The sequence below is a fragment of the Artibeus jamaicensis genome, unplaced genomic scaffold, assembly GCF_021234435.1.
Source record: "Artibeus jamaicensis isolate MK-2021 breed Jamaican fruit bat unplaced genomic scaffold, CSHL_Jam_final contig_519, whole genome shotgun sequence".
Classification (NCBI taxonomy): Eukaryota; Metazoa; Chordata; class Mammalia; order Chiroptera; family Phyllostomidae; genus Artibeus; species Artibeus jamaicensis.
This window is the reverse complement of record NW_026521871.1, coordinates 48729017-48749929: the sequence shown is the minus strand read 5'-3', so window position 1 is coordinate 48749929 and position 20913 is coordinate 48729017. Positions and strand designations below refer to the sequence as shown.

Here is a 20913-nt window from a genome sequence, read left to right as displayed (position 1 = left end):
AGGCTAATACAAATTAAATTTGTCAAATACCCATTCTATGTTCAAATTTTCTCCAGTCTTTCATTTTCTTAAAATATTTATTTATTCTTTCATTGATTAATTAATTGATGTTAAAGTTTGTTTCTTTTTGAATCAGGATCTAAATAAGGCCTTCCCATTTGACAGCTTTCTTGCTCAGAGAACCAGGGAGATGCTCCAAGCCGAGGTCAGACCCCTCCTGCCTCAGCTGCCTCTCTGAGGAGTGCTGGTTTCGCTGCATGAGATGACGGTCCAAGACCACAGTCAGGAATGCGCATTTTCATTTTTCAAGGCCTTTTCAGTGGACAGAGCCCCTTCAAATTTAGGATTACTGGGAAAGATATATGTGGAAATATGAATACTGATCATGCACATTCCAGACTGTGAGGTTTTCATTTAATCTATACATTTGTGTCTCCTCTTTCTACGCTGAGAAACCTGGTTCCTATGGGCAGGGGAGAGGATAGCATCAGCATTTTCTATAATTACTGATTTTCTTTATCCCACAACACACATGCAGGAGGACAGTCTCAGAAAACTAGTATTAATACTATCACAACACATATGATTACTGAAGATGCTTGTGTCTGCCAGGCATCCTGAAACAACCTGGTTAACTTCCAGGGCTCAGTTTTTTTTTTTTTTTTTACTGTGGTACAATACACTTAGCACAAAATTTACTGTCTCAGTGTACAGTACAGTGACAATCAGTACATTCGTAATGTTGTGCAGACACCACCACCATCCACGTCCGTAACCCTTCTCATGTTGTAAGACTGAAGCGCTGTGTGCATTAAACAGTAACCCCATTCTTCCTCGCCCCCACTCCTTGGCAACCACCCTTCTACTTTCTGTCGCTGTGAATTTGACTTCTCTAAGTGTCTCATCTAAGTGGAATCATACGGTATGTGTCTTTTTGTGACTGGCTCATTTCATTTAGCATCATGTCCTCAAGTTCATTTTCTTTGTCTTATATATTCATTTGTTGCTTTCTGTTCTATATTCACATATGGTTCTTGACTTTTTTCATCTGACTCATTTCTCTTAGAATGATATTCTCACAGTCCATCCATCTTGTCACAAATGGCTGGACTTCATCTTTTTGTGTGGCTGAGTAGTAATCCGTTGTATACATGTATAATATTTTTATCCAGCCATGCACTGAAAGAACATAGACTGGTGCAGCCACTGTGGAAAGAGTGTGGAGGCTCCTCAAAATTTTAAGAATAGAGCTGCCATACGACCCAGCAACCCCTCTTCTGAGTATCTACTCAAATTGTTTGAAAACATCTGTTCATAAGGAGGTGTGCACCCCCGTGCTCACCGCAGCGTTATTCACAGTGGCCAAGCCGCGGAAACAGCCAATGCACCCTCCAATGATGCACGACATTTTTACGAAATCCAGTTTGTCTATTTCTTCTTCTGCCTTTGGTGTCATACCCAACAAATTATTGCCAAATCCAATGTCATAAAGCTTTTATCTCCTGTTTTTTTCTTAGAGTTTTGTTGCTTTTGATTTTTTTAAAATATTTTTTTAAATTTATTTTTAGAGAGAGGGGAAGGGAAGGAGAAAGAGAGGGAGAGAAACATCAATGTGTGGTTGCCTCTCACACGCCCCCCACTGGGGACCCGGCCCACAACCCAGGCATGTGCTCCGACCAGGAATCGAACTGGCAACCCTTTGCTTCACAGGCTCGTGTTCAATCCACTGAGCTACACCAGCCAGGGCTTGTTGCTTTTGATTTTATATTTATGTCTTTGATCCATTTTTATATACAGAGTTAGGTAAGGATTCACCTTTACTCTCTTACATGTGAGTTTCCAGTTTTCCCAGCACCAGCTTTCCCAGTCTTTGAAAAGACCGTCCTAGGGCTGTATGTTTTCGGCCCATACTAGTGGTGTAAATTCAAACCCCACACCCTCATCCAGGCAGGCCTGGGTTCACAGAGCAGCAGGAAAGACTGTGTTTTTACCCATAGAACAGAGTTGTCTTTCATCGCCACCAAATTCTGTTTTCATCACCTTTTCCTTGGCAGCACTTGGAGAGTCCTGATTCATGCAGGGACCTTGGCATGAGCCCCCTGCCTTTTCTTCCTAAGACCATTTGTAGTTATTAAAGCTCAAGATTCTAGTTTTTACAAAGATTAGCAAATGTTCTTGGGCAAACTGGCTTTAGAATTAATTTGCTGCTCTGTCTTCCTGATCTCTCTTGATGTTCAGACCCCGAGGTGTCCCTTTTGTGCAGCTTCAGCTACACACTTTAAAGGGGTTCTGTCCTGTTTTCTCTGGAATTTCTAGATACTGTACTTCCCCTCAAATTCCAGGAGTGAAAATCCTGGTTCATTTTTCTGTACTTTCTTGCTCAGTAGTGGAAACATTTAAAGCTAATTTTTTTTTGAGAATGGCTCTGGACAGATTCTGTGAAATTCTATTTGTAGTGATCTATGTGCTCATTTGTTTGGAGAATTTAAATTGTGACTTTGTGGGATTTTTTTGTTTAAGTTTTTAAATATTTTTGTTGCATTGTGGTTTGATTTATGCAACCTGAAATATATCCAGTTTTGTAAAGATTCTGTTGGTGTTTGCAAAGAATTTGTAATCTTTGTTTATATTCTAAAAGTAAAGTATAACTGATAACAGTAGCCTTGATCCCTTATTCCTCAACTTAAATCCTCTTCTCTTTCAGCCCTCCCCAAAGGTCCAGCCTCTTTTGCCTGCCATTTGAATTTTAGGAATTATTGGTAGAAGTATAACATAACTTTGAATCTATTTCTGACAATTCAGAACTTGTTTTTAAAAATCTGTTAATAATTAGCTTTCATCTTTTTTGTATACTTAGGTGGCCAAGACATTTTTTTGACAGATGAACAGAAGAAATACTATAATGCAATGAAAAAACTAGGATCCAAAAAACCTCAAAAGCCTATTCCAAGGCCTCTGGTGAGAACAATCAATTTTAAATATATAGAACCATTAAGTGGTTATGAGGAACTCAGATGTCTACACTATTGTTCTTTTTTGATTTTTAAAATTTACAGACATTATCCAAGAACTCAATAAAGACCCAGATACACTGATGTACGACTCAAGTCCTTAGGAAAATTAGACTCTCATATTCAGTAGTAAGAGTCTGAGTAAAACTTTAATTTGCTTTTTAGTGAGCATACAGTAGGTGCTTAGTGTATACTCATTACAGTGACAGGAACTTGGCACTGTTTTTATCTTGACCAGTTTAAAATATACTTATATTATCATTTGTCAACTTTTTCTGCTACGAAGATGAGGTCATCCATACTCACTTCCACTTCATACATGTTTATGATAAACTTACTTTTAAAAAAAGATTTTATTCATTTATTTTTAAAGAGAGGAGAAGGTCGAAGGAGAAAGAGGAAGAGAAACATCAATGCATGGTTGCCTTTCACATGCCCCCCCACTGGGGACCTGGCCTGAAACCCAGGCATGTGCCCTGACTGGGAATCAAACTCTTTGGCTTGCAGGCCAGCACTCAATCCACTAAGCTGACCAGCCAGGGCTGATAAACTTTCTTTGTTGGGCACTGGCAAACTTTTTCTGTGAAAGGCCAGGCAGTAAATATTTTAGGCTTTGCAGGCCACGTGATTTCCACTGCTGCTGTTGCTCCACTTGGCCATTGTAGCACAAAAGCAGCCACAGACGACAGAGCATGAGTGTGAATGGCTTGTGTGCCAGTGCCACCTGATTTAAAGACACGAGAGTTTAACTTTCATATACTTTCCATATGCCAAAACTTTATTCTTTTCCTCTGTTTTTCCTCAAACATTTGAAAATGTAAAACCCATTCTGGGCCCCTGAGCTCTACAAAAACAGGTGGTGGGCCAGATTTAGCCTCTGTGCTGTAGTTTGCTGACCCTGCTTTCCCAGGTGTGAGAGGGCTGCTCGGTGCTTACAGCCTAACTGGAGTGCTGGGGCTTCAGAGCATTCGATTATGAAGTAGTAAAATAAGTGCTGTTGGTAGCTCAGACAAGTGAGTTTGAAGACTTTCTAGGGGGCGAGGGGGTATCCATGATGGCTGAAAAACCTGGGAAAGCGGTGTAGAAGCGGGGCTTGAAAACTGAAGCATGTGGGGGATTTTGAGATTTTCATTTGAGCTAAGACCCAAAATTACCAAAAGTGTGTTAAATGTACTGCTATTTCTAGCACTCAGAATAGAGCCAGGCATCGAGTGTGCCCTGTCTGTTTTTTAGTTGAATGAAAGAATGTTTTAGGTCATGCACAGAGTCCATCCCCAGAGGATGAAGTGTTTGTGTCGCACTTAAAATGTCTGTAAATGTCAGGGGCAGGTGTCCAGGTTTGTCCAGTAAAGAATTTTTGACTATGGAGTTAATGACAAAATTATATTTGGGGATGTTTAATCTGTCAATAGTGGGTGAAACTTTGGTTTATCTAAATCAAATCTAGTTCGTAAGTACCAATCTCACTTTCTAGGACTAATTTCACTTTGAAATTCTTATCTGAACTTAAGCCAACACAAAAGACAATTTTTATTTACAAGTGTATGCTCTGCAGCCACTAACTCAACGCCAGCTGATCCCAGATTTGGAATTAACTAAGACTCATAAGACACAATATGTCTCCCCATATTTAGCAGTTTATTCCATGAAGGAATGTCACACAGCCAAACAGAAGTTTCAATGACATGGATGCAGCCTCTAGGCCTCTCAACTGTGCTGGACATGTGAGGCTGCAAAAGATGAACTCAGAGTGGGTGTGGACTAATTATAGGGGGAAGCGGCCATCCTCCATTCCGTAACTGTCTTTTATAGCACGTTTGTCATGTGGCTCATCTGGGAGTAGGTGCCAGGCCACAGCCCTCCCAGCATAGCTATAGGTCACCAGTCATGGCTTCACAACGAGTGATAACAACCAAGGACAGTCTCACCAAGGAGTACTGCATATTTTAATTTCTGCATCCCAGAGAGCAGGATTGAGTGAGAAAAATCCAATGTTATATCCCCAGATGTTCCTGAGCAGGATCTAAGGCGTAACATCAGCCGTTAGCTCTTTACTCACCACTTTACCTTGCCAGACAATCATTTTTAATCTCTAAAATCTAAATATTATCTTTTGACCTTTGGAACAAATGAATAGCAACTGCATAGGGGTGGAGGTTGAGAACGGCTGTTTGTACCTGGGTCAGGATGGATTTCATTTCCAGCAGTAGAGCAAGGGATTGGAATCATTTCTGGTTCTTCCAGAAGCATCCCCCACATGGTAGCTTTGTTATGGGGCTTAAAAACCATACAAAGAATGGTTTTTGACTCTCTACCACTTTCGGTAACTTATACTCTTAATGTACTCCATTGGTCCAAATATTAGGGTTCAACTGTAAGGCCAATGCCTTCCCTCACTCACGTTTATTCTCACTCATTCTGCATCCCTGAAGAGCACCCTTAAAAGTATTTTTTCTCCAGGTCCTTTCTGACTTCCTGGATGCTTTCTCACATAGGAAATGCACTTGACTTTCAAGTTTCTTCTCCAGACTCCTTGCTAAAAAGCTTTAGGGTCCCTGGCGCAAAGTTTGAAAGACGCCAACTTAAATGTAGTATCCCTCCAATGCCGTCCCAACTCTCTTCCTTTTCATTGTCTTCACTCTTCCTGCCAATATCACTCCCTCTCTTGGTTTTAATTGGTATCAACACTAATACCAATAAACTTCACATCTGCATCCCACCACTGTACCTGAGCTGCAAACCTATACCTCTACTAGCTCGTGGCCCTTGGATGCCCACTGGGACCTCAAACTCAACATGCTCAAAATGTGCCATCTCTTTCCAGAATTCCTTATCCTCTGCTCTCTGGCTGGTTGAATGGCTCCACCAACTAAAAAGATAGCTTCAGCTATCCTTCAAACATTCTCAGACTTCATTAGGTCTTAAACCAAAATGTTTCTATCTTTCTCCATTGTTACCACCACAGACCAGCATCATCTTTTGCCTGGATCACCATAACAGATGCCTGGGGTTCTAAAGATGAATTCTTAGGTGTCTATGATATCTCTAGATAGAATAGTGTCTGTATATTTTGATTCAATGATTATAATATAATTAATATAAACAATATATTGTAAAACAACCAATGCATAGCCAAGAATGACATATAATATCAGTATCTTGAGTTTGTGTGTAAGAACAATTTTTCCTCTAAGTGAAAAACAAAGTGGTGCTTCACAGTAGCTGAAGAAAGTAGTGGAATAGATAGTCATTTCACTGCACAAGGTGGGTCAGGCCTGGAAGCTGGAGTCTGTACAGAGCAATTAGCACGTGCTCACTTTGTGAGCAGTGCGGCTTCCTACGTGCAAACCGATATGCAAGCTCACCAGCAGTAATAACATGGAATTATCAGCTTTTCTGTTTCCTTTTTAGTAATCACTGGGTCAGAATCCCATTTATCTAGCTTTATCTTCAAGTAAGCAAGAATTAGAACATTGTTTTAGTTAAGTATAAGGTTTGATTATTCTGAACTGACAAATGGAGACTTGGAGATGATAATTCCATTTTGTTCAACATAATTATGTGAGCAGGTATTCTCTGCGTTAATATCATTGAAGTTCAAAACATAGAAACAGATAAAACATAGAGACCAAAGTTTTTCTTTTTATTTTTAAATCCAACGCGAGCTGTTTTATTTTAGCAAAACATCATCCATCACATCAAAGTTACATTGTTACCAAGAATTTCTTATTTATACTTTTTGTTTTAAAAGAAAATTAAAGCTATAAGCCTACAGCTTAAAAACCAGTTATTAATTAAATTTAAATGAAAATAGGTGTACAAGAATTTTTTGCCCTTTATAAAGAGTCTGGTTTTTTTTTTTTCAAAAAACTGATTTAATTGTAGAGGAATAAATTCTGTTTTATGTGTGCTTTTTTTTCATGTGATTTTATCCTTAAAACTCCAAGTGATTTGTGATTCCTTTTCTTTTTTTTTCCTCAGAATAAATGCCAGGGTCTCGTGTTTGACCTGGTCACAAGCCAGGTCTTTGACGGCATCATCATCATCCTCATTCTCCTCAATATGGTTAGCATGATGGCTGAGTCGTATGAGCATCCCGATGTGGCTGAATCGAATAAGCAACCTTACAAGAAGAAAGTCATCCTTGAGTATCTCAACCTGGCCTTTGTGGCCATCTTTACAATTGAATGTCTCATCAAAATCTTCGCTTTGAGGCAATACTACTTCTCCAATGGCTGGAATTTATTTGATTGTGTGATTGTGGTTCTTTCTGTTGTTAGTAAGTAAAATGATGATCCAGGGGGTTTTAATCTGAGAGCCAGAAGTAAACTTGTAAATCTTATTATTCACAAAGCAATAAATTAGGCTTAATGTGCTGATGCCATTCTTTACCAGGAAGTTGCTAGGAGATACAGAGTAATTTCCATTCCTTTGACTGTCTACACAATTGAAACAGAGAGTTAAATAATAGTATGGATCATTTATTCAATGGAGATAGACAAAATTAAGGTGACTTAAAAGTTTCTGTGGGGATACCTGGTTTCTCCAGGTAATTGATTTGAAGTTCTACCTTTCCTATATAACCATAAGCCTTATGAACATTTCATAATTTTAAGGATTTGGCATTTAGTTTCCATGTTTTTCTTTAGTTCAGCATCCACACGGATGTCAGATCACAATTATTGTGCCCTAGTAACATCATCAGGCCTTCCCTAACCCCCTATATGAGACCTCTATAGCCCATCCTAGATTGGGGTTCCACAAGGCCAGGCAGTACTTTCTCTTTACTCCATATCCTGTGCTAATGTAAACCAAGGTATGAACTGTGCTCGTCTCAGCTGCCTGGACCCCATTCACCGGCCAGCCTCACTCTATCATCAGCGTAGAATTTCCCTAACCATGGGCAGGATTAACTATAAGGCTTGTGAAAGAATAGAGGAAGGGGAAAGAGAGGTAGTGCCATATTCTTATTCTTCATGGCTGAACCTTAGGGTTTACTCTGTTTTTTTTTTTTGAAGTCTTTTTTTAAGTAAACCAATAATTTGACTTTTTATAATTGTGTAAAACTGTCAAGGGGCCCCTCAAGTAGTTAAAAAAGCAGGGAAGACAGTAACAACTGGTTTCACAGGTGGAAGCTTTTGTGCTATTTCAGAAAGGATGCCTTAAACAGATAGGTTGGGTCAGAATATTTTGGTTCCTATCACTGCAGCAGCAGCAATGAAGCTTTTCGGGGTGCACAAAAATGGCACAGTCCAGAGGCTGTTCTGGTTTCTAGGCCAGGAAGTTTACGTAGATGCAGTTTACCAATAGATCCTTCCATGTGCTTACAGTTAAATAGACCTTTAATCTTCATTAGTCAATTCCAATTCTGGTGAAACTGACAGAAGCAACTGAGCTAGAAAATGGGGGCAGGATGAGTCTGGGGCAGCCCCCCAGGAGCTTCTAGAGCCCTCCTCCAATGTACAGAGAGCAGCTCATTCATTCCACGGTTTATTGAGCTCCATTGAGGCAGTGCCAGGCATTGTACAGTTGGGGGAAATGTCTCCAACTTCTGTCCTTTCAATGAATGTTAGGCAGTTGCAGTTACACTGCATCGCACTGGATAGCATTTTGCTCCAGTGGTTGAGAAATAGGCACATTGGGCCAAATCCTGCTCACCAGTGTGTTCAGTATTTTACATGCCTTTGCCAGTAGGTCTGCCATTCAGCACAGCCTCTACACTTTCTCATGCTCTTTCCTAAGCTTTCAGAGAAATACAAAATGAGTGAGTCAAAGTGAATCTCTCCCTCTACGAGTTAGCAATCCAGTTGAGGTATTAAGACATACCTTAACATTTAAAAAAATTTTTTATTTATTGATTTTAGAGAGAGAGAGGAAGGAGGAGAGAGAAAAGATAGAGACAGATAAAGAGAAAGAGAGAGAGATTTTTTATTTCACTCATTTGTGCCTTCATTTGTTGCTCCCTGTACGTGCCCTGCAAACCTGCAACCTTGGTGTATTGGGATGTGCTCTAACCTGTCCAGTGCTAGAACTACTCACCTTAGAAAGGCAGAGAAAGATAGAGAAGTCAATTGAAAACCAAATTATATGGTACACAGACGAACTGAGCTCAGAGGTGGGAGAGATTACTGTGGATTTGATTACTTACTTAAAGAACTATTCATGAAGGAGGTTGGGCTTAAAGAATGGGTCTCCTCCAGTTGTTGCTGAATTGGAACTTAATAAATTCCACATCTCACCAGGGTTGGCTGCCCAATTAACATGTGAATTAAACTTCTTTGGCACAATTGGGCAGTCATTGAAGTGTGTCATCAATTAGTTCTCTTTAGTCATTAGGTGATGGCACATAGTGTTGGCTGCCCATCACTCTTAAAGACCTTAGAGCAGCGGTCCCCAACCTTATTAGCACCTGGGACGGGTTTTGTGAAAGACAATTCTTCCATGGACTGGGGTTGAGGGTGGAGACAGGGTGAGGGGCTCAGGCTGTAATGCGAGCATGTCCAGGGATAGGGAGGAAGGAGTTTGGGGACCCCTGCCTTAGAGGACTGCCAAGGCAAGGCCGTGTCTACCCAAGGCAGGCATGTTTTAGTCTTTCTATTGTATTAATATTTGGGCCAAAATATGAGTTGTTTTAAATCTTTGTTTCACTTGCCTGCAGTGTAGGCAATGCAAGAACAGGGTGACAGTTTAGGCCAAGTATTAGGCGATTTGCAGAAACCTCTGTTTGAGATGCCATTTCTGAGGTGTCTACAACAATAGAGAAAGTTTAGTTCCCTTAAACTTTTTGACTTTGCACTTCAGGAGTCCTTGGAATTAACATGTTAGCAAATATGAGAGATCCGTGGAAGCTTCAGCCCAGAGATGAGCATCCCAACACCACCCTCTTCCTCCAGCCCTGACCTCACCCGTGGCAGGCTGTGTTCATATTCCTGTGTACAAATAAGAACCTGTGCCTTTAAGGAACTTCGAGGTTAGGGGTTCTACAATTTCCACTGATAGCTTAGGTTCAAGCCAACCTTCATTAGAAGAAATTTCCCTTTGCATCTTAATCTAAAAGACTTCATCTGTATTTTATTTGTTTTATATTCTATGCATTCAATAAATGTGGAACACTATTCTATTATTACCCCATGAATGACTTTAAATGCCCAAAATAGATAATATACTTCAAGTGCATGAGATAACTCACAAAATAGCCTTTCACAAGCTACGTTTTCTTTTTCTTTCCTTGGGTCTTTACTGTTTTAGATCACCTATCCCATCTAAAACTGTATGGCCCTTGGAAATTGTTTTCCAAGTTAATGCACAGATAGGTATTCTCCCTTGTATGGGAAAGAAAATTCTTAATTTTGTGCAAAAGTAAAAGATATTGTAAAAGTTGGTCTCACTAAGATTCTGAGGCAAGAGAGCCAGTCTGGGTCTGAACCTGGTGTGCCTGCTGGCAATTGATTGTCTCCTCTCCTTCTCCTAAGGTGCAATGATTTCTGCCATAGAAAATGAGAACAGCATTCCTTTCCCTCCAACACTCTTCCGAATTGTCCGCTTGGCTCGGATCGGCCGAATCCTGAGGCTTGTTCGGGCAGCACGAGGAATCAGGACTCTCCTTTTTGCTCTGATGATGTCCCTTCCCTCTTTGTTCAACATCGGTCTTCTACTCTTTCTGGTTATGTTTATTTATGCCATTTTTGGTATGAACTTATTTTGCAGAGTAGAGCCAAGTGCTGGAATTGATGACATATTCAACTTCCAGACTTTCGTAGGCAGCCTGCTGTGTCTCTTCCAGATAACCACCTCAGCAGGTTGGGACGCCCTCCTCCACCCCATGCTGCAGTCAGAAGATTCATGTAACTCCGACAAACAGAACTGTTACTTCTCTACCATAGCCATCACCTACTTTGTCAGCTATATCATCATCTCCTTTCTCATTGTTGTCAATATGTATATCGCTGTGATTTTAGAAAACTTCAATATAGCCACTGAAGAAAGTGAGGACCCTTTGGGTGAAGATGACTTTGAAATGTTCTATGAAGTCTGGGAAAAGTTTGACCCAGGAGCAACACAGTTTATTGAATATTCTGTCCTTTCGGACTTTGCCGATGCCCTTCCCGAGCCTCTGCGGGTGGCAAAGCCAAATAAGTGTCAATTTCTAGTAATGGACTTGCCCATGGTGAGTGGGGATCGCCTTCACTGTCTGGATATTCTCTTCGCTTTCACCACTAGGGTGCTTGGTGACTCCAGCGGCCTGGACAGCATGAAAGCAATGATGGAGGAGAAGTTCATGGAGGCCAACCCCTTCAAGAAGCTATATGAACCCATAGTCACCACCACCAAGAGGAAGGAAGAGGAGCGATGTGCTGCTGTCATTCAAAAGGCCTTTCGAAAGTACATGGTGAGGGCAGCCAGGTGTGCCTTGGAAGACAGGCCACACTCACCACTCCAGACACTGCTCACAGGAGACTTGTCAGGCTCCATGGTGGCTGAGGGCAAGGTCCACTGCGACTGAGACCCTCACTGTCACCTGTACCTCACAGCCTCACAGCCTCGCCTCCAGCCTCTGAGCTCCAGGGACCCACAGCTCAGAGCGTGAACCAACAGTAGACTCACTGAATTAGCCATTCCGTTGTTTTGTTTTGTTTTTCTGGCTCAAAGTGATATTTCAAGGCTCACTTCAAATGGTTTTTACAGGCTCAAGATAAGGCTGCCTGGCTGTGCCCACTGGTACCAGTTTAACAAGAAAGCAGACACTAGAAAGGGCTGTAGAGGAATGCTAACGTTAGGACTGAAACAGTTCAAATTATGTCAAAACAGAATAAGAAACAAAAAAAACACTTTAAAATTTTAAGTTGTGCCTCTCCATATGTTTTGAGGAACATTATCCAATACCTTTGTTTAATGTTTTCCCCACTGCAGGTATGTGAGTTATCACATATAGCTCTTCTGCACGCTAAGCAAAACCCCAAAACCTGCCAATAAAGAAGTAGCTCATTGCAGATGTTTTTGCCAATGTTAAATATTTGAGATTTATTTCAAACCTAAAAGCATGATCTTGACTTGTCAATTACCACCCTATCTTTCACCAGCTACAGTCTCTGTTACATACATTTGGATAAATAAATAAATAAGGAAATAAATAAATGAGACTTTGATTTTGCATTTTTTTCTGGTAGTACACCAAGAAGCCTCTTGCTGTGCAGTTGGGGATGTAGCGGTTTAAGTGCGGTGCTTTGCTTGGAATTAAAGGTGGGAGCAAGGGGTATGCTGATTAGTGTTTACAGCTGGCTCTTTGGAAACGAAAGAGAGAGAACCAGGATTTGTAGTATTTACTGATATCTGTGGTGAATGCTTCCATCATGGCTGATTTCAAGCTACCAACTTGATGTTTCTGAACAAGGAGTTGGGAAGAAATGTTCGCCATCAGGTTTCGTGAGCTGGCCCTCACCCCACTGGCTCCAGCATTACCACTGACTGGAACCAATAAGAAAGTCTCACTTGACTCTGGTTAAAAATCTGTAGTGGACGCCTTTGATGGAGAGAGCACCCTCTTAGCAGCACCTGGACCCAGGGCAAGGACACTGTAGGATATAGTGGTGAGCAGGGCATCTTAGCCATTTGATGAGCCCTACGCTTGTTCTGGCTGGATGTCTGCATGAAATGCAGCCCAGAGAACAACCCGGGCCTATGGAGAGGGCCTGGCCCCAGCAGTAGCCTAGGACATCCCTAAAAACTGGACATGCCTGGAGGCCAAACAAGACATTAGGCTGGCATCCCCCAAAGAGACTGGACTGGGGGCAAAGACCCACACTGATCATCTAACTGTGGAAACCGCTGCAGAAATAGCCCCTGAATCCTGTACCTCAGACAGACTGGGGCAGCCGATGTTTCTGTCACCAGCCTGGAGCCCGAGGGCTGAGCCTCTGCCTGCTCCTGACTGTCCAGCGGAGGGAAGGCCAGTGCCGGACGCTGCGGCGCCCCGAGGAGCGATCATTAGCAGTGTGTACAAGATCTAACCATGACTCAATGTGTTCACGTCCAGGGCCTGAGTTTCCGGAGGTTTGTAGGCAGCTTTGTGTTCTGGAGCATTGGCAAAAGTAATAATATCATCATCTAATCATCGCCAATATCTAATTTTTACTTAGTGGCTGCTGTGTTCAGGCACCGGTTGAGCATTTGACCTCATTTGTACCTCTCTGTTTCCCCGGTGATCGCCTGCTGGAGCCTGAGCCATTGTGCGCTTGCTGGGGCAGAAGGGGGCGGGGGGGCAGTGGGTGTCCCAGCAGCAGTGAATCTTTGAGACATGGCCACAGGGACTCCCACGCAGGGCTGCGAGGGCCTGTACCAATTCTACTGTCATGGCCAGTTGTGCTTGAGCTATGTCTTCCATAAAAGATGCCTCTGGTGATGAACTCTGGATGTTTTACAGATCCCTACCAAGTTTTCTGAAAAAGATGACTGGCCATCGTTCCAGTAGGCAGTGGAGGAAGGGGAGGATCTGGGAGGGTATGCTTTTTCCCTTTCCAGATTAAAATTTAGGGGGCTTAGTTATGACCTGTTGTGTGCTGAAGCTTTGGCCCTTCCCACAGACACCCATTCCCCCCAGGGGATCCCCTTTCCCAGGGCTGGCTGCTGGTTTTGCAAGAGGCTGAGCCATGCTTTGTCCACTAGATGGCAGCAAATGCCTGACATGTTTTTTTTCCCAATGGCCACACAACCTTTGTGTGGGAGCTTGGCCTTGGAAGAGCCAGAGGGATAAATAAGGAGAGCTGAGGCAGGAAGTGATGAGTTATCCAAACTCTGGCTGGGTGCTAGAAAGCTCATACTCCCCAGAAATTGCACTGTGCAAGGAAGGACTCAGGATACTCCCGAGAGGCAGAGTGGCTGGTCTGAGCTCTGTCCTGCTGAGGCCATGCCCCAAAGCCCCACAGGGACCTGTGGCCAGTCCCCTTCTCCCCTGAGTCCTCTCTTCTCTGGGCAAATCAGCCCCTGCTCAGTTCAATCAGCAGACATTCCCTGGGGGCCAGTGCGGTACCACCTCGTGAAAACTGGCCCTTGACCTCCAGAGCACATATGTGACTGGGAGAATTAGATAAACGTTCACGGGATGATAATACCAAGGGCATACCTCTGCTCTGAGAGTGTGAATGCAGGCAGGCTCCAGGACGCCGTCACCAGAGAGAGGGGACATCTGAGATGCGCAGCGCAGCGGTGTAGGACTGTGATGGGGAGGTGGCTTGGGAGGGGTCTGGAGTGGAGGAGCCAGCTCAGGCAGCACCATGGAGCGGAGGGAGTGTAGAAAGGGACGGAGGTATGAGCTACCCAAGTGGCTGGGTGTGGACTGTAGACAGAGGACCCGCAGCAGCTGAGTCCTAGCCAGGGACTGCTTTTCAGAGAGCCCAAAAAGCAGGATGAGGAGTTATAACACATTTAGGTAATAGGAACCACAGATGGTGTTGGGGCAGTGGAAGAAAATTAACCAGAGTATGTAGGGTAGAATCAAGGAGAAAGAGACCAGACCACTGGTCCTGGTGGGGAAGGGGTGCTGAGTGAGGAGGGAGGCCGGGGCAAGGCACTGTGACTAGGGTGCTTGTGCCCAACGACTGGCCGTGGGGGAGGAGTCTAGGGGGACCTTAGGATGCCTAGTCCGGGTGACAAGATAGAGGGCAAGACAGTTACCAAGTTCGTGAGAATAAGGACAAGGCCCCTTCCTTCCTTTTCTTTCTCTTTCTTTTTTTCTTATTTTCTTTCTTTCTTTCTTCCTATATATTTTCATGGCTAAGGGAAAAGATACTTTTAAAACTTAATTCAGCAATGCCCAGCCAGGCCTGGAACCTGAGGACAAGGCATGGACAGGAGTCCTCAGCATGAGGGTGACACTTGAACCCCCAGCAGCAGATGAAATCATAAGGGAGAAGCATAACCAGATCTAGAAGGGGCAGAGGACTCGCCCCCCAGGGACACACTTTGAGAGAATAAAGATGAGGAGTGAGACAATTCAGGGCAGGGTGTGGGGACATAGGTGACTGTAAACACCACACTGTGTGTAATGGGCAAAGAGCAGTTTCACAAGAAATTCACAGCCAGCGTGGTGAGGTACACGGTCCCACCTCTTCATCCTTGCACTAAGAAGCGTGCAAGGAACAGGCATGGTTGTGTTCCAACTCCCCACTCCTCTCCCTTCTGATTGAGCCAGCATGGGAGCTTGTCGTATAAACAAGCCAGGCTCAGGAGGCAGCCTTCCGGGAGCTGTCTCGGAATGTCAGCTACCAGAGCCCAGTGAAGTTGAAAGCCTCTACAGCTTCTCTTGCTCAAGGAGGGGGAGCCACTGGTCCCAGATAGCTTGTTGCCTGGCAACCCCGATAGAACCTCCAGGGTCATTCAGTGGGCAATCCTGTCTCTCGCTGCACAAGGAGTAATCAAAGAGGCGGTGAGAAAACAAGTGCTCGCATTTATTGAGCACTTACTCTGGGCTCGGTAGCCACTTCACCGGTATTATCTCCTTTCATCTTTACAACGGCTCTGTTAAAGATAAATTACGTTTAATCTTCATAACTCTAATGAGAAAACTGAGGCATGTAGTGGAAACAGGCATGTCCCAGGCCTCAGAGCCAGTAAGTGGTCCTGACAAGACTGGAAGTCCAGTCACCTAGGTATAGAGCTCAAGCTCTCAGGCACTGCGACACACTGCCCCGGGGCTGAAAGGGATGGTGCGACTGACCTTGCAGGGAGGGTACGAGTTTCCCCGGTAATTCCTGCAAACCTTCCCCATCCATTTCTTCTCCTCAGGAGATAAGGCACGTCTTCAGAGTTCCGACTATGTGGAGACATCCTCTGCTAGTGGAGATGCTGGGCTCTGCCTCCAGATTTCACATCCTCTGGGCTGTCAACACACTCAATTCCCTAACGTTTGGACGTTGTTTCTATCCTTTTGCCATCCTCCCCTCCTCCTCCAGGCAAACTCTGGTTCATCTTTCTCCTCTAGCACCTGCTGCCCAGAGGGCTGGAGGGACTCCTCCTGCTTTCGGACCATATCTGTTTACTGATGCAGACATCAAGCATGCTTGTCTGACAGAGGTGATGCCAAGGGGTATCTTGGAGGTGCGGATTTAATTTTCCTTAATCTCCGTCAGTTGCCCAACTCAGGCCACCCTGAACAGGCACACAGTGTAACTAAAACCTTGCGTCTGCTGTGCCCCTTGCAGCCCCAGGTCCCCTCCCTCCTGGGCATGCTCTGGGCTCTGTTTTAAAACCACTTCTGGAGGCAAATCACACTGATAGCTCCTACTCTCTTTTTGTCCAATTTTATTGAGGTATAAATGACAAATACAAATTTTATTTGCCGTCTGTTTATTTTTACTTTTGTTGCCTTTGCTTTTGGTGTCATTGCCAAGGCCAATGTCAAAGCTTTCCCCCTATGTTTTCTTTTCAGTTTTATGGTTTCCAGTCTTATGTTTAAGTCCTTAATCTATCTTGAACTACTTGTTTGTATATGATGTGCAACATATGGTGTTTGCATAAGATTCTAACATCATTCTTTTGCATGTGGACATTCCATTTTCCCCAAACAATTTATTGAAGTAACTACATTCTCTCCATTGTGTATTTTTGGTGCCCTTGTCAGAGCAATTGACTGAAAACGTATGGGTTTATTTCTGGACTCTAGATTCTCTTCTATTGGTTTATGTGGCCGTTTTTATGTGAGTACCATACTGTTTTAATTACTATAAATTTGTAATATAATCTGAAATTGGGAAGTGTTATGCCTCCAACTTCGTTATTCTTTCTCAAGATTGCTTGGGCAACTTGGAGTCTCCTGTGGCTTCATACAAATTTTAAGTGACTCTAGTCTTATTCTTTATGTTTTCATGAAAACAATGCCATTGGAATTTTGGTAGGGATTTCATTGAATCCATAGATTGCTTTGGGTAATGTGGACATTTTCACAATATTAATTCTTCCAATTTGAAAACACAGGGTGTTTTTTTGTCTAGTTGTGTGTTCTTTTATTTATTTCATCAATGTCTAATACTTTTTCAGTGTACAGTTCTTTCATCTCCTTGGTTAGATTTATTCCTAAGTATTTCTTAATATTATAAATGAAATTTTCTTAATTTCTTTTCTGGGGAGTTTGTCGTTAGTGGATGGGAACACAACAGATTTTACTATGTTAACTTTGTATCCTATAACTTTACTGAATTCCTCTATTAGTTCTAACAGTTTCTTGGTGAAGTATTTAGGATTTTCTATATGTAAGATCATGTCGTTTGCAAAGAGAAGCAATTTAACTTCTTCCTTTCTGACTTCGATGACATTTATTTACTTACTTATTAGAATTTTTAAAATTATATTTTATTCATCATACTATTACAGTTGTCCTAATTTTCCACTTTTGTCCCCTTCCACCCAGCAACCCTCACTCCCTCAGGCAATCCCCTGACCATTGTTCATGTCCATGGTCACACATGTAAGTCCTTTGGCTACTCAATTTCCTATACTATACTTTACATCCCCATGGCCATTCTGTAACTATTTGTACTTAATCTCACCTCTTCATTCCCCCTACCCCCTCCCATCTGGCAACCTTCTGGTAACTAAATCCTTTTCTTTTGCTTTTGAGATTCTTTCTTTATCTTTAACCTTTGGCCTTTTAATAATGATGTGTCTTTGAGTGGGCCTCTTTGCATCCATCATAATTGGAACTCTTCTTCACCACATTAGGGAAGTTTTCTTTCACTATTTTTTCAGATAGATTTCCAATTTCTCACTCTTTCTCTTCTCCTTCTGGCACTCCTATGAGGTGAATGTTGGACCTCTTAAAGTTATCCCAGAGGCTGTTTACATTATCCTCATTTTTCTGGATTATTTTTTTCTTCTTGTTTTTCTGTGTGGTTGTTTTTTTGCTTCCTTATGTTCCAAATCAACCATTGATTTGATTCTCAGCTTCATCCATTCTACTATTGTTTCCCTGTAAATTGTTCTTTATTTCAACTAGTGTATCCTTCATTTCTGACTGGGTCTTTTTTATGCTGCTGAGGTCCTCACTAAGTTCCTTGAGCATCCTTATAAACAGTGTTTTGAACTGTGCATCTGATAGATCGCTTATCTCCATTTTGTTTAGCTCTTTTTTTTTTTTTTGAATTTTGATCTGTTCTTTCATTTGGGCCATGTTTCTTTGTCTCCTCATTTTGGCAGCCTCCCTGTGTTTGTTTCTATGTACTAGGTAGAGCTGCTTTGACTCTGTGACTTGGTGGTATGGCCTAATGTAATAGGTGTCTTGTAGGGTCCAGTAGCACAACTTCCCCTATCACCCAAGCTGGGTACTTGAGATGATCCCTTTGCATGGGCTCAGTACATCTTCCTCTTGTAGTGGAGCCTCAACTGCTGTTGGCAGGTCAATGGAAGGGATTTACCCAGGTCAGTCAGCTGCAAGGACTGGCTGTGACCACCAACCTCCACCCTCCATAGAGGATCAGCTGTGCAGGGGCAGGGTGGTGGTGCTACGACCATGGTCTGTAGCTGTCCACTGGGTGTGTTGGCCCTGGGGTTTCCCTGAGTGGTGCAGGCTAAGGTCAGCCCCCACCTGGGTTTTTCCTGGGGCATGCTGCCTGACCTATGATACAATCTGAGATGGCTACTACTTGTGCTGGGCTTGAAGATTCCCAGGTGAAGCCAAGCTGTGACTCTAATTTGGCTGCTGCCAGGGCTCACTAATGCCAGCTGTTGCTTGTTTGATAGGATTTAGGAGCCATTCTTATGGAAAAGCAGCCTGGGTGAGCTCATAAATTGGGTGGGGTAGAGCCTCTGTGGATCTCCAAGGTGGGTCACACAGTGTAAGCCAGGTTGATGAAGTCTCAGATATAGCACCAACTTACTGGCTCTATGGGGGGAGGACTCAGCAAACGGACAATGACCTAAGCTCATCCCAATGCCAGACACTTCAGTCTCTCCCTGTATACCACTGGTGCCCTTCAGGCTGCCACCTGGTGCTGGAGCTCAGAGGAAGCAAGTCAGAGTAGAGCAGTCCATGTGTGATGTTAAGATGGTTGGTGATGTGGGCTGTGAAAGAATTCACAAAGAGAAGAAAGTGTAGAGAATAAAGGTTTTGTTCACTGTCTAGGAAAGGAGAGGGACATGGTGTGGAGAGATATACCAGCTGACTTTTATTTATTTTTCTTGCCTAATTGCTCTGGATAGAATTTCCAATACTGAATAGAAGTGCTGAGAGTGGGAAACCTTGTCTTGTTTCTGATCTTAGAGGAAATGTTTTCAGCTTTTTACTATTGAGTATGATGTTAACTGTAGGCTTTTCATATAAGGCCTCCCTTTCCTTGAGGTACACACCTATACCTAATTTTTGAGAGTTTTTTTTTTATCATGAAAGGATGTTGAGTTTTTCAAATGTTTTTTCTGCAGCTGTTGAAATGATTATAGGATTTTTATCCTTCATTTTGTTAATGAGCTATATGAAATTTATTGATTTACATATGCTGAACCATTCTTGCATCTCAAAGATAAGTCCCACTTGATCATTGTGTATGATCCTTTTAGTGTGCTGTTGAATTTTGTTTGCTAGCACTTTGTTTAAGATATTTGCCTGTTATTTTATTTTCTTGAAGTGTCCTTGTCTGGTTTTGGTAACAGAATAGTGCTGGCTTTGTAGAATGAATTTAGAAGTGTTCCCACCTATTCAGATTTTTGGAAGAGTTTGAGAAAGGTTGACATTAATTCTTTGTTAAATGTTTGGTACAATTCACCAGATCCTGGGCTTTTATTTGCTGCAAGGTTTTTGATTACTGGCCCAATATCCCTATTATTTAGTAGTCTGGTCAGATTTTTTATTTCTTTATGATTTGGTCTTCTTTCTAGGTTGCATATTTCTAGGAATTTATCCATTTCTTTTAAGCTATCCAATTTGTTGTTCTATAACTGTTCATAGTAGTCAGTCTCTTAGGTTGGTTTGTATTTCTGTGGTATAACTTATGATGTCTCCTTTTTCATTTCATTTGAGTCCTCTCCCTTTTTTCTTAGTTAATCCAGGTAACAGTTTGTCAATTTTGTTTATCTTTTCACAAACCAACTCTTAATGTTGGTGATCTTTTCTATTACCTTTTTAGTGGTTTTTCATTATATTCTTCCCTAGTGTTTATTTCCTTCCTTTTGCTAACTTTGGGCTTAGTTATTCTTTTTTCTAGTTCTTTGAGGTGTTATGTTAGGTTGTTTACTTGAGATCTTTCTTTTTTTAATTAATGTAGGCATTTATTTCTTCAATCCCTTCTAAAGGAACTACTTTTGCAGCATCTCATAAATTTTGGTAGGTTGTGTCTCCATTTTTTGATGGTCTCGGGTTAAATTTCTATTTCCATTTTGATTTCTTATTTGATCCACTGATTATTTGAGAGTGTATTGTTTAATTTCTAAACATATCATGAATTTTCTAATTTTTCTCTGGTTATTGACTTCCAGTTTCCAGCCATTATGGTTTGAAAGATATTTGAAATGATTTGTTAAATGTCTTCTTAAATTTGTTAAGACTTGCTTTGTGTCCCAACATACAGTATATCCTGGGTAATGTTTTGTGTATATGTGAGAAGAATGTGTATTATGCTGCTATTGGATAGAATGTTCCATATATGTCTGTTAGGTCTATTGGCTCTATAGTGTCATGTAAGTCCTCTGTTTCCTTATGGACTTTCTGTCTAGATGATCTATCCAATGTTAAAAGTGAAGTGTCAAAATCTCCTACTGCTATTGTATTGCTGTATATTTCTCCTTTCAGTTCTGTTAATATTTGCCTTAACTATTTAGGTGCTCTAGTGTTGGGTGCATATATATTTACTTTCCTTATGTCCCCCACCCAATGAATTGACCATTTAAAATTAATGTGACCTATATAGTGACCTTCTTTGTC

General features: G+C 42.1%; 1 protein-coding gene across 1 annotated transcript in view; it reads left to right on the top strand.

Moving 5' to 3' along the window:
- SCN11A (sodium voltage-gated channel alpha subunit 11) overlaps nucleotides 1-12097 on the top strand; it is a 133597-nt gene extending 121500 nt beyond the window's left edge. Inside the window, exons 27-29 of the mRNA XM_037148344.2 lie at nucleotides 2854-2958; nucleotides 6993-7290; nucleotides 10484-12097. Coding sequence (XP_037004239.2) covers nucleotides 2854-2958; nucleotides 6993-7290; nucleotides 10484-11514 — 1434 coding nt within the window. The 3' untranslated portion in view covers nucleotides 11515-12097. The remainder of the gene's footprint in view (nucleotides 1-2853; nucleotides 2959-6992; nucleotides 7291-10483) is intronic.
- Nucleotides 12098-20913: the final 8816 nt, after the last annotated feature.